At 38.0% G+C, this 14,170-nt stretch overlaps 1 protein-coding gene across 3 annotated transcripts in view; it reads right to left on the bottom strand.

The window, feature by feature from the left end:
* Window positions 1–14,170, bottom strand: part of AKT3 (AKT serine/threonine kinase 3) — a 361,571-nt gene that overhangs the window by 151,235 nt on the left and 196,166 nt on the right. For all 3 annotated transcript variants that reach the window (XM_028845179.2, XM_028845182.2, NM_001266640.1), the window contains 1 exon segment: window positions 127–271. In XM_028845179.2, the coding sequence (XP_028701012.1) occupies window positions 127–271 (145 nt within the window).

The following is a 14,170-nucleotide window of genomic DNA, read 5'->3' as shown; positions in this document are numbered from 1 at the left end:
TGAAACCCACCAATACATTTATGTATCATAAGAAAATTGGCTGACATCTTTCTGCAAATGGTAGTTTTTAGTATGTTTCTTCCAGACAAATGAATGCTGTGCTGGGAATAAGTTATTATTTTCTACCTTTCTTTTATGATGGGTTGTAGAAGCATCCATCTCTTCCTCTCCTATATTATCAATTTGTGAAGTTGGACTACAATTCATTCTCTCCTCTTCTTGCCTCTGCAGTCTGTCCGCTACAGCCTGGATAGCTTCTGTCCATTCTTCCCTACAAAAATGAGTAAAATGTCCCATTAATAGATGATGGCAAATGATTTAAATATTTTCCTTTTATAAAATATGAAATAAATACAAATGAAATCTATTTGGAGATCAAACACACACAACACACATAAGCACACACTCCCGCCATCACCCCAAAATGAAAATAGTCCTAAGAGCGTTTCACTACAGGCCTAAAGTCTGTAGTAGCATTTTGTGGAAGTATGTTAAAGAAAAAAAGAGAAGAAAAAAACTGTTGAAAACTCGAGTTAAAATCATTTACATGAACAGTTACATTTTATTTGTCTGTTTATATCTATCCTACTTTTTTTTTTTGGAAACAGTCTCACTCCGCTGCCCAGGCTGGAGTTCAATGGCATGATCTCAGCTCACTGCAACCTCCACCTCCTGGGTCTAAGCAATTCTCCTGTCTCAGCCTTCTGAGTAGCCAGGATTACAGGTGTGTGCCACAGTGCCCGGCTAATTTTTGTATTTTTAGTAGAGACGGGGTTTCACCACGTTGGCCAGGCTGGTCTCGAACTCCTGACCTCAAGTGATCCTTCCACCTCGGCCTCCCAAAGTGCTGGGATTACAGGCGTGAGCCACCGCAACTGGCCAATCCTAACTATTGAGTTGACCCCCTAAAAGTTTGCTGCAGTTTTTTGCTTAGCTATTTTAAGTCCATCATTGACATCCTCAAGATTTTTATCAGGTCCAACAGACATTCCAAGGAAAGGTTTCAAAGCCAAAACCTTTAATTGTTTCCAGATTATAGTAAATTTCTAAGGAAAAAAAAAAAGGATTCAGCTTGTAGTTTGAACAATCAGTCTCAGGAGCACTTATGTCAATTATTTTTAGACATTTGGCTATCAGACCAAGGATCATTATTTTTCCAAATAAATTTTAAAATCAGCTTGTCTACTTCTTAAAGTCTATTTGGATTTTGACTAGAATTGCATTAAATCTATAGATAAATTTTGGGAAAACTAATATCTTAATCATTTAAATCTTCTAATCCATGAACATGGTATAGCTCTACATTTATATAGGTCTTTAATTTCCCAATGCAATGTTTGTAATTTTCTGTGTAAAGATCTTTCACATCTTTAACTGAATTTATTCCTACATACAATCATGCACCACATAACAATGTTTCAGTCAATGATGGACTGCATACACAATGGTGGTCCCCTAAGATTATTACACTGTATTTTACTGTACCTTTCCTATGCTTATATGTTTAGATACATGAATACTTACAATTGCATTACAATTGCCTATAGTATTCAGTACAGTAACGTGTAACAGGCTACACCACATAGCCTAGGTATGGGGTGGGCTACACCATCTAGGTTTGTCCAAGTAATATGTTTACACAATGTTGCCTAATGACATGTTTCTCAAAACATATCACTGTCATTGACACAAGACTGTTCTTTTATGCTATTGTTGAGGGTTTTATTTCACTTTCTAATTGTTCTTGTTAGTATTTAAAAATACAATTGATTTTTGTATACTGACTTTGTATACTGCAACTTTACTAAATTCATTTATTAGTTCTAGTAGCTCTTATTTTTCTGCATTTTCTACACATGCAATCATGTGGTATGCAAACAAGAGCAGCTTCACTTGTTTCCAATCCGTACGCTTTTTACATCTTTTTCTTGCTTTATTTCCCTAGATCAGACCTGCAGTACAAAGTTAAATTAAGGTAAAGAGAGCAGCATACATGCTTTGTTTCACAAGTTAGTATTTAACATTGAGTTTTCACCCCCCTTGAATATGATGTAAGTTGTAGTTCTTTTATACATACATTTATTTAATCAACTGAGTAAGTTCTGTTCTATTTCTAGCCATCTGCATACTCTTAATGAAAGTTTGTTGAATTTTTGTCAAAAGCAGGTCAAGTGTGGTGGCTCATGCCTGTGATCCCAGCACTTTGGGAGGCTAAGGCGGGTGGATTACCTGAGGTCAGGAGTTCAAGATCAGCCTGGCCCACATGGAGAAACCCAGTCTCTACCAAAAATACAAAAATTAGCTGGGCGTGCTGGCAGGAGCCTGTAATTCCAACTACTCGGGAGCCCAAGACATGAGAATCGCTTGAACCTGGGAAATGGAGGTTGCAGTGAGCTGAAATCACACCATGGCACTCCAGCGAGGGTGACAGAGCAAGACTCTGTCTCAAAAAAAAGAAAAAGAAAAAGAAAATAAAACTCTCAAATGCAATATCTCTATAAAATGATCACGCAGATTTTTACCTTTATCATATTAATACGGTGAAATTAGCTTAATAGTTTTCAGATGTTAACACAACTTTGAATTCTTGGGATAAGCTCCATTTGATCACATAACTTAAGCTTCTATCCTTTTTACCTATTGTTTAATTTGTTGATACTTTGTTAAGAAATTTTGCATATGTTCACAAGTGTACTGGGCTATAGTTGTCTTTTCTTAAAATAGTTCTGTCTGATTTCTGAAATGAGGGTGACAGTGGCCTTATAAAATAAGTTGAGAAGTATTCCCTTCTCATTATTTTCTGAAACAGCTTGTAGAGGATTGGTCAAATTACTTCCTTAAATGTTTGACAGAACTCACCGACAAGGCTGTCTGGGTTTGAACCTTTGAGGAAAGGTTCTTAATTACTAATTCACTTCCATTCATTGATACTGGGTTTTCTAATGTTTTCTTGGGTCAGTGTCAGTAATTTGTGTCTTCCTTCTTTTTCTTTTTCCTTTAACAATACCCCAAAACGTTTTTCAATTCTATTTTTTTTCAAAGAAGTAGTTTTGGTTTTATTAATTATTGTCTACTATTTCTCTGTTTCCTATTTCACTAATTTCTGAATGCTATTGTTTCCGTTTTCTTTGGGTTTATTTTTCTGGTTTCTTAAGACAGAAGCTTAACAATGTAAGAACTTTCTTCTTTTCAAATACAGGTATTTAAGGCTATAAATTTCCTTCTAAGCACTCATTTAGCTACACCCCACAAATTTTGATATGTATTATTTTCATTACTGTCCTTGAAAATTACTTTCTAATGGCTCTTGTGAGGTTTTTGACCCAATGATTATAAAAATTATGTTAATTTCCAGTAATTGGCATCTATTGTCTTAATGCTGATTTCTAATTAATTCTACTGTGATTATAGTACACTGTATAACTTTCATCTTCCAAAACGTACTCAGAATCATTTATGACCAAGAATATGTTTATACACACACACACACACACACACACACACACACACACACACTTTAAGTTCTGGGGTACACATGCAGAATGTGCAGTTTTCTTACATATGTATACACGTGCCATGGTAGTTTGCTGAACCCATCAAACCATCACCTATATTAGGTATTTCTGCTACTGCTATCCCTCCCCTAGCCCCCCATATCCCGACAGGCCCCAGTGTGTGATGTTCCCCTCCCTATGTCCATGTGTTCATTGTTCAACTCCCACTTATGAGTGAGAACATGTGATGTTTAGTTTTCTGTTCTTGTGATAGTTTGCTGAGAATGATGGTTTCCAGCTTCATCCATGTCCCTGCAAAGAACATGAACTCATCCTTCTTATGGCTGCATAGTATTTCATGGTGTTTATGTGCCACACTTTCTTTATCCAGTCTATCACTGATGGACATTTGGTTTGGCTCCAAATCTTTGCTACTGTGAATAGTGCCACAATAAACATACTTGTGCATGTGTCTTTATAGTAGAATGATTTCTAATCCTTTGGGTATACGCCCAGTAATGGGACTGCTGGGACAAATGGTATTTCCAGTTCTAGATCCTTGAGGAATTGCCACACTGTCTTCCACAATGGTTGAACTAATTTACACTTCCACCAACAGTGTAAAAGCTTTCCTATTTCTCCACATCCTCGCCAGCATCTGTTGTTTCCTGACTTTTTAATGATTGCCATTTCTAACTGGTGTGAGATGGCATCTGATTGTGTTTTGATTTGCATTTCTCTAATGACCAGCGATGATGAGCATTTTTTTCATGTTTGTTGGCTGCATAAACGTCTTTTGAGAAGTGTCTGTTCATATCCTTTGCCCACTTTGTGATGGTTTTTTTTTTCTTACAAATTTAAGTTCTTTGTAGGTTGTGGATATTAGCCCTTTGTCAGATAGAAAGATGGCAAAATTTTCTCCCATTCTGTAGGTTGCCTGTTCACTCTGATGACAGTTTATTTCGCTGTGCAGCAGCTCTTTAGTTTAATTAGATCCCATTTGTCAATTTTGGCTTTTGTTGCCATCGCTTTTGGTGTTTTAGACATGAAGTCTTTGCCCATGCCTATGTCCTGAATGGTATTCCCTGGGTTTTTTCATACTATTTTTATGGTTTTAGGTCTTACGTTTAAGTCTTTAATCCATCTTGGGTTGACTTTTGTATAAGGTGTCAGTAAGGGGTCCAGTTTCAGTTTTCTGTATATGCCTAGCCAGTTTTCCCAATACCAATTATTAAATAGGGAATCCTTTCCCCATTGCTTTTTGTCAGGTTTGTCAAAGATCAGATGGCTGTAGATGTGTGGTGTTATTTCTGAGGACTCTGTTCTGTTCCATTGGTCTATATCTCTGTTTTGGTACCAGTAGCATGCTGTTTTTGTTACTGTAGCCTTGTAGTATAGGTAGAAGTGAGGTAGCGTGATGCCTCCAGCTTTGTTCTTTTTGCTTAGGATTGTCTTGGCTATGCGGATTTTTTGGTTCCATATGAAGTTTAAAGTATTTTTTCCAATTCTGTGAAAAAAGTCAATATTAGCTTGATGTTGATAGCACTGAACCTATAAATTAATTTGGGCAGTATGACCATTTTCATGATACTGATTCTTCTTATCTATGACCATGAAATGTTTTTCCATTTGTTTGTGTCCTCTCTTATTTCCTTGAGCAGTGGTTTGTAGTTCTCCTTGAAGAGGTCCTTCACATACCTTGTAATTTGGATTCCTAGGTATTTTATTCTCTTTGTAGCAATTGTGAATGGGAGTTCACTCATGATTTGGCTCTCTGTTTATTATTGGTGGATAGAATGCTTGTGATTTTTGCACATTGATTTTGTATCCTTAGACATTGCTGAAATTGCTTATCAGCTTAATGAGATTTGGGGCTGAGACAATGGGATTTTCTAAACATACAATCACGTAATCTGCAAACGAGAAAATTTGACTTTCTCTCTTCCTAATTGAATACCCTTTATTTCTTTCTCTTGCCTGATTGCCCTGACCAGAACTTTCAATACCATGTTGAACAGGAGTGGTGAGAGAGGGCATCCTTGTCTTGTGCCGGTTTTCAAAGGGAATGCTTCCAGTTTTTGCCCATTCAGTATGATATTTGCTGTGAGTCTGTCATAAATAGCTCTTATTATTTTGAGATACATTCCATCGATACTTAGTTTATTGAGAGTTTTTAGCATGAAGGGGAGTTGAAATTTGTTGAAAGCCTTTTCCGCATCTATTGAGATAATCATGTGGTTTTTGTCATTGGTTCTGTTTATGTCATGGATTACATTTATTGATTTGTGTATGCTGCACTGGTCTTGCACCCCAGGGATGAAGCCGACTTGATCGTGGGGATAAGCTTTTTGACGTGCTGCTGGATGCAGTTTGCCAGCATTTCATTGAGGATTTTTGCATCGATGTTCATCAGGGATACTGTCCTGACATTTTCTTTTTCTGTGTGTCTCTGCCAGGCTTCACCAAGGTTAAAATGAAGGAAGAAATGTTGAGGGCAGCCAGAGAGAAAGGTCGGGTTTCCCACAAAGGGAAGCCCATCAGACTAACAACGGATCTCTCTGCAGAAACCCTACAAGCCAGAAGAGAGTGGGGGCCCATACTCAACATCCGTAAAGAAAATATATATATATTTTTTTGAGACGGAGTCTCACTGTTGCTCAGGCTGGAGTGTAGTGGTGCAATCTTGGCTCACTGCAACCTCTGCCTCCTGGGTTGAAGCGATTGTCTGCCTCAGCTTCTTGAGTAGCTGGGAGTACAGGCGTCTCTCACCATGCTTGGCTAACTTTTTTGTATTTAGTAACATTTCGCCATGTTGACCAGGCTAATCTCGAACTCCTGACCGCAGGTGATCCACCTGCCTCAGACTCCCAAAGTGCTGGGATTACAGGCAAGAAAAGAATTTTCAACCCAGAATTTCATATCCAGCCAAACTAAGTTTCCTAAGTGAAGGAGAAATAAAATGCTTTACAGACAAGCAAATGCTGAGAGATTCTGTCACCACCATGCCTGCCTTACAAGAGCTCCTGAAGGAGGCATTAAACACGCAAAGGAACAAGCGATACCAGCCACTGCAAAAATATGCCAAATTGAAAAGACCATCGACTCTATGAAGAAACTGCATCAACTAACAGGCAAAATAACCAGCTAGCATCGTAATGACAGGATCAAATTCACATGTAACAATATTAACCTTAAATGTAAACGGGCTAAATGCCCCAATTAAAGGACACAGACTGGCATATTGGATAAAGAGTCAAGACCTATCAATGTGCTGTATTCAGGAGACCCACCTCTCATGCAAAGACACACACAGGCTCAAAATAAAGGGATGGAGAAATATTTACCAAGCAAACAGAAACCACAAAAAAGCAGGAGTTGCAATCTTAATCTCTGATAAAACAGACTTTAGACCAACAAAGATCATAAGAGACAAAGGCATTGCATAATTGTAAAGGGATCACTGCAACAAGAAGAGCTAATTATCCTAAATATATATGCATCCAACACAGGAGCACCCAGATTCATAAAGCAAGTTCTTAGAGACCTACAAAGAGACTTACACTCCCACACAATAATAGTGGAGACTTTAACACCCTACTGTCAATATTAGACAGATCAACGAGACAGAACTCAGCTCTGGACCAAGGGGACCTGACAGACATCTACAGAACTCTCCACCCCAAATCAACAGAATATACATTCTTCTCAGTGCCTCATCACACTTATTCTAAAACTGACTACGTAATTGGAAGTAAAATACTCCTCAGCAAATGCAAAAGAATGAAAACCGGAAGTCTCCCAGACCACAGTGCAATCAAATTAGAACTCAGGGCTAAGAAACTCACTCAAAACCACACAACGACATGGAAATTGAACAACCTGCTCCTGAATGACTACTGGGTACATAACGAAATGAAGGCAGAAATAAAGATGTTCTTTGAAACCAATGAGAATGAAGACACAATGTAATAGAATCTCTGGGACACATTTAAAGCAGTGTGTAAAGGGAAATTGATAGTACTAAATGCCCACAAGAGAAAGCAGGAAAGATCTAAAATTGACACCCTAACATCACAATTAAAAGAACTAGAGAAGCAAAGGCAAACACATACAAAGGCTAGGAGAAGGCAAGAAATAACTAAGATCAGAGCAGAACTGAAAGAAATAGAGACATGAAAAAACCCTTCAAAGAAAAAAAACCAATGAATCCAGCAGCTGGGTTTTTTTAAAGGATCAACAAAATAGATCTAGCCAGACTAATACAGAAGAAAAGACAGAAGAATCAAATAGACACAATAAAAAATGATAAAGGAGATACCACCAGAGATCCCACAGAAATATAAACTACCATCAGAGAATACTATAAACATGTCTATGCAAATAAACTAGAAAATATAGAAGAAATCGATAAATTCCTGGACGCATACACCCGCCCAAGACTAAACCAGAAAGAAGTTGAATCCCTGAAGAGACCAACAACAAGTTCTGAAATTGAGGCAACAATTAATAGCCTACCAACCAGGAAAAGTCCAGGACCAGACGGATTCACAGCTGAATTCTACCAGAGGTATGAAGAGGAGCTAGTACCATTCCTTCTGAAATTATTCCAAACAACAGAAAAGGAGGGAATCCTCCCACACTCATTTTATGAGGCCAGCATTATCCTGATAAGAGTATGCTCCAATCTGATCAATGTACCATGTTTACTTGAAAATAATGTCTCTTCTGCCACTTTTGAGTGTAGCGTTCTATAAATATTAGGTATACCAAGGTGGTTGATAGTGTTATTCTATGCCTTAGCTAATTTTTTGTGTAGCTGCTCTACCAAGTGCTGCGAATTTTTAAATCTCCAAATATGGTTGTGGAATTGCCCATTTTTATCTCTTTAATTCTGTTATATGTGTTGATGACTGCTATATCATCCTGTTCAACAGACATTTTTCTCATTATAAAGTATCACAGTAATCTACGGTAATACATTTAATTTGAAATGATATAATACAGCAATCCATCCTTCTTATGCTTACTGTTTCCATGATCGATCTTTTTCAATCTATTTATTTTCAACCTATATCTTTATCTTTTTCTCCTTTCCTGCCTCTTTTTAAAATTACTTTACATTTTTTCAAAGTTCCATTTTAATTTTCCTGTTGGCTTTTCAGTCATCTTTTTTGCAATTACTTTTATATATATCCTTAGCTTTACATGGTCCACTTATGTAATATATGCCAGAATAATTTTTTTTCTAATTCCATTTCTCCTCCAATTAGCCTGGTAGCCGTCTAGTTGTAACTGAAATTATAATATTTAAATTTGACTTCAAAAAGTCTAATATGTCCATACTTTTAACTTGTACCAGAAAATAAAGCAACCTCACAAAAAATTAACCCCATTTTTGTCAGGACCTCAATTTACGTTATTACATCAGATATTTTTCATTTATATAATTAAAGCACAACATAAATTATTTAAAAATCAATGTTTATTTTTATTGATTGATTTAAGCATTTTGCTTTTCATTCTATTCTGTATTTATCCTTCAATCAGAGATTATTCTTATTGTGTCTAAAGAATACTAGGACGGGGGGGCGCCCAAGATGACCGAATAGGAACAGCTCCAGCCTCCAGCTCCCAGTGTGAGCGACACAGAAGACGGGTGATTTTTGCATTTTCAACTGAGGCACAGACCGACACCTCACACCTCACACGGCTGGGTACATCTCTGAGACGAAGCTTTCAGAGCAAGAATCAGACAGCAACACTCGTTGTTCAGCAATATTCTATCTTCTGCAGCCTCCACTGCTCATACCCAGGCAAACAGGGTCTGGAGTGGACCCCAAGCAAACTCCAACAGACCTGCAGCTGAACGTCCTGACCGTTAGAAGGAAAACAAACAAACAGAAAGGACATCCACACCAAAACCCAATCAATACGTCACCATCATCAAAGACCAAAGGCAGATAAAACCACAAAGATGGGGAAAAAGCAGTGCAGAAAAGCTGGAAATTCAAAAAATCAGAGCACATCTCCCCCTCCAAAGGAATGCAGCTCATCGCCAGCAACGGAACAAAGCTGGACGGAGAATGACTTTGACGAGTTGAGAGAACAAGGCTTCAGTCGATCAAACTTCTCAGAGCTAAAGGAGGAACTACTTACCCAGCACAAACAAACTAAAAACCTTGAAAAAAGAATGGATGAATGGATAACTAGAATAATCAATGCAGAGAAGACCATAAAAGAACTCATAGAGATGAAAACCATGACACGAGAACTACGCGACAAATGCACAAGTTTCACTAACCCACTTGATCAACTGGAAGAAAATCAGTGATTGAAGATCAAACGAATGAAATGAAGCAAGAAGAGAGGTCGAGAGAAAAAAGAGGAAAAAGAAATGAACAAAGCCTCCAAGAAATATGGGATTATGTGAAAAGACCAAATCTACGTCTGATTAGTGTGCCTGAAAGTGATGGGGAAAATGGAACCAAGTTGGAAAACACTCTGCAGGATATCATCCAGGAGAATCTCCCCAACCTAGTAAGGTAGGCCAACATCCTAATTCAGGAAATACAGAGAATGCCACAAAGATACTCCTCAAGAAGAGCAACTCCAAGACACATAGTTGTCAGATTCACCAAAGTTGAAATGAAGGAAAAAATGTTAGTTAAGGGCAGCCAGAGAGAAAGGTCGGGTTACCCATAAAGGGAAGCCCATCAGACTAACAGCAGATCTCTCGGCAGAAACTCTACAAGCCAGAAGAGTGGGGGCCAATATTCAACATTCTTAAAGAAAAGAATTTTCAACTCAGAATTTCATATCCAGCCAAACTGAGTTTCATAAGTGAAGGAAAAATAAAATCCTTTACAGACAAGCCAATGCTGAGAGATTTTGTCACCATCAGGCCTGCCCTACAAGAGATCCTGAAGGAAGCACTAAACATGGAAAGGAACAACAGGTACCAGCCATTGCAAAAACATGCCAAAATGTAAAGACCATCGATGCTAGGAAGACACTCCATCAACTAACGAGCAAAATAACCATAGTATCATGATGACAGGATCAAGTTCACACATAACAATAGTAACCTTAAATGTAAATGGACTAAATGGTCCAATTAAAAGACATAGACAGGCAAATTGGATAAAGAGTCAAGACCCATCAGTGTGCTGTATTCAGGAGACCCATCTCACATGCAGAGACACAAATAGGCTCAAAATAAAAGGATGGAGGAAGATCTACCAAGTAAATGGAAAAAAAAAAAAGAAGCAGGGATTGCAATCCTAGTCTCTGATAAAGCAGACTTTAAACCATCAAAGATCAAAAGAGACAAAGAAGGCCAACACATAATGGTAAAGGGATCAATTCATCAGGAAGAGCTAACTGTCCTAAATATATATGCACCCAATACAGGAGCACCCAGATTCATAAACCAAGTCCTTAGGGACCTACAAAGAGACTTAGACTCACACACAATAATAATGGGAGACTTTAACACCCCATTGTCGACATTAGACAGATCAATGAGACAGAAAGTTAACAAGGATATCCAGGAATTGAACTCAACTCTGCACCGAGAGGGCCTGATAGACATCTACAGAACTCTCCACCCCAAATCAACAGAATATACATTCTTCTCAGTACCACATCACACTTATTCCAAAGTTGACCACATAGTGGGAAGTAAAGTACTCCTCAGCAAATGTAAAAGAACAGAAATTTTAACAAACTGTCTCTCAGACCACAGTGCAATCAAACTAGAACTCAGGACTAAGAAACTCAATCAAAACTGCTCAACTACATGAAAACTGAACAACCTCCTCCTGAATAACTACTAGGTACATAATGAAATGAAGGCAGAAATAAAGACGTTCTTTGAAACCAACAAGAATAAAGACACAACATACCAGAATCTCTCAGACACATTTAAAGCAGTGTATAGAGGGAAATGTATAGCACTAACTGTCCACAAGAGAAAGCAGGAAAGATCTAAAATTGACACCCTAACATCACAATTAAAAGAACTAGAGAAGCAAGAGCAAACACATTCAAAAGCTAGCAGAAGGCAAGAAATAACTAAGATCAGAGCAGAACTGAAGGAGATAGAGACACAAAAAATCCTCCAAAAAATCAATGAATCCAGGAGCTGGTTTTCTGAAAAGAGTAACAAAATTGATAGACCGCTAGCAAGACTAATAAAGAAGAAAAGAGAGAAGAACCAAATAGACGCAATAAAAAAAATGATAAAGGCGATATCACCAGTGACCCCACAGAAATACAAACTACTATCAGAGAATACTATAAACACCTCTACGCAAATAAACTAGAAAACCTAGAAGAAATGGATAATTTCCTTGACACTTACACTCTCCCAAGACTAAACCAGGAAGAAATTGAATCCCTGAATAGACCAATAGCAGGCTCTGAAATTGAGGCAATAATTAACAGCCTACCAACCAAAAAAATCCAGGACCAGACGGATTCACAGCCGAATTCTACCAGAGGTACGAGGAGGAGCTGGTACCATTCCTTCTGAAACTATTCCAATGAATAGGAAAAGAGGGAATCCTCCCTAACTCATTTTATGAGGCCAACATCATCCTGATACCAAAGCCTGGCAGAGATGCAACAAAAAAAAGAGAATTTTAAACCAATATCCCTGATGAACATTGATGCAAAAATCCTCAATAAAATACTGGCAAACTGAATCCAGCAGCACAGCAAAAAGCTTATCCACCATGATCAAGTGGGCTTCATCCCTGGGATGCAAGGCTGGTTCAGCATACACAAATCAATAAACGTAATCCAGCATGTGAAAAGAAGCAAAGACAAAAACCACATGATTATCTCAATAGAGGCAGAAAAGGCCTTTGACAAAATTCAACAGCCCTTCATGCTAAAAACTCTCAATAAATTCGGTATTGATGGAACGTATCTCAAAATAGTAAGAGCTATTTACGAAAAACCCACAGCCAATATCATATTGAATGGGCAAAAACTGGAAGCATTCCCTTTGAAAACTGGCACAAGACAGGGATGCCCTCTCTCACCATTCCTATTCAACATAATGTTGGAAGTTCTGGCGAGGGCAATCAGGCAAGAGAAAGAAATAAAGCATATTCAGTTAGGAAAAGAAGAAGTCAAATTGTCCCTGTTTGCAGATGACATTATTGTATATTTAGAAAACCCCATTGTCTCAGCCCAAAATCTCCTTAAGCTGATAAGAAACTTCAGCAAAGTCTCAGGACACAAAATCAATGTGCAAAAATCACAAGCATTCTTTTACACCAGTAACAGACAAACAGAGAGCCAAATCATGAATGAACTCCCATTCACAATTGCTTCAAAGAGAATAAAATACCTAGGAATCCAGCTTACAAGGGATGTAAAGGACCTCTTCAAGGAGAACTACAAACCACTGCTCAGTAAAATACAAGAGGACACAAACAAATGCAAGAACATACCATGCTCATGGATAGGAAGGATCAATATTGTGAAAATGGCCATACTGCCCAAGGTGATTTATAGATTCAATGCCATCCCTATTAAGCTACCAATGACTCTCTTCACAAAATTGGAAAAAAACTGCTTGTTCATATGGAACCAAAAAAGAGCCCGCATTGTCAAGACAATCCTAAGTCAAAAGAACAAAGCTGGAGGCATCACGCTACCTGACTTCAAACTATACTACAAGGCTACAGTAACCAAAACAGCATGGTACTGGTACCAAAACAGAGAGAGAGAGAGAGAGACCAATGGAACAGAACAGAGCCCTCAGAAAGAATACCACACATCTACAGCCATCTGATCTTTGATAAACCTGACAAAAACAAGAAATGGGGAAAGGATTCCCTATTTAATAAATGGTGCTGGGAAAATTGGCTAGCCATAAGTAGAAAGCTGAAACTGGATCCTTTCCTTACTCCTTATACGAAAATTAATTCAAGATGGATTAGAGACTTAAATGTTAGACCTAAAACCATAAAAACCCTACAAGAAAACCTAGGTAATACCATTCAGGACATAGGCATGGGCAAGGACTTCATGTCTAAAACACCAAAAGCAACGGCAACATAAGCCAAAATTGACAAACGGGATCTAATTAAACTGAAGAGCTTCTGCACAGCAAAGGAAACTACCATCAGAGTCAACAGGCAACCTACAGAACGGGAGAAAATTTTTGCAATCTACTCATCTGGCAAAGGGCTAACATCCAGAACCTACAAAGAACTCAAACAAATTTACAAGAAAAAAACAACCCCATCAAAAAGTGGGCAAAGGATATGAACAGACATTTCTCAAGACATTCATACAGCCAACAGATACATGAAAAAATGCTCATCATCACTTGCCATCAGATAAATGCAAATCAAAACCACAATGAGATAGCATCTGACACCAGTTAGAATGGCAATCATTAAAAACATCAGGAAACAACAGGTGCTGGAGAGGATGTGGAGAAATAGGAACACTTTTACACTGTTGGTGGGATTGTAAACTAGTTCAACCATTGTGGAAAACAGTGTGGTGATTCCTCAAGGATCTAGAACTAGAAATACCATGTGACCCAGCCATCCCATTACTGGGTATACACCCAAAGGATTATAAGTCATGCTGCTATAAAGACACATGCACACGTATGTTTATTGTGGCACTATTCACAATAACAAAGACTTGGA

This window comes from Macaca mulatta, chromosome 1, assembly GCF_049350105.2.
Source record: "Macaca mulatta isolate MMU2019108-1 chromosome 1, T2T-MMU8v2.0, whole genome shotgun sequence".
Taxonomy (NCBI): Eukaryota; Metazoa; Chordata; class Mammalia; order Primates; family Cercopithecidae; genus Macaca; species Macaca mulatta.
This window is presented reverse-complemented; position numbering and strand designations above follow the sequence as displayed.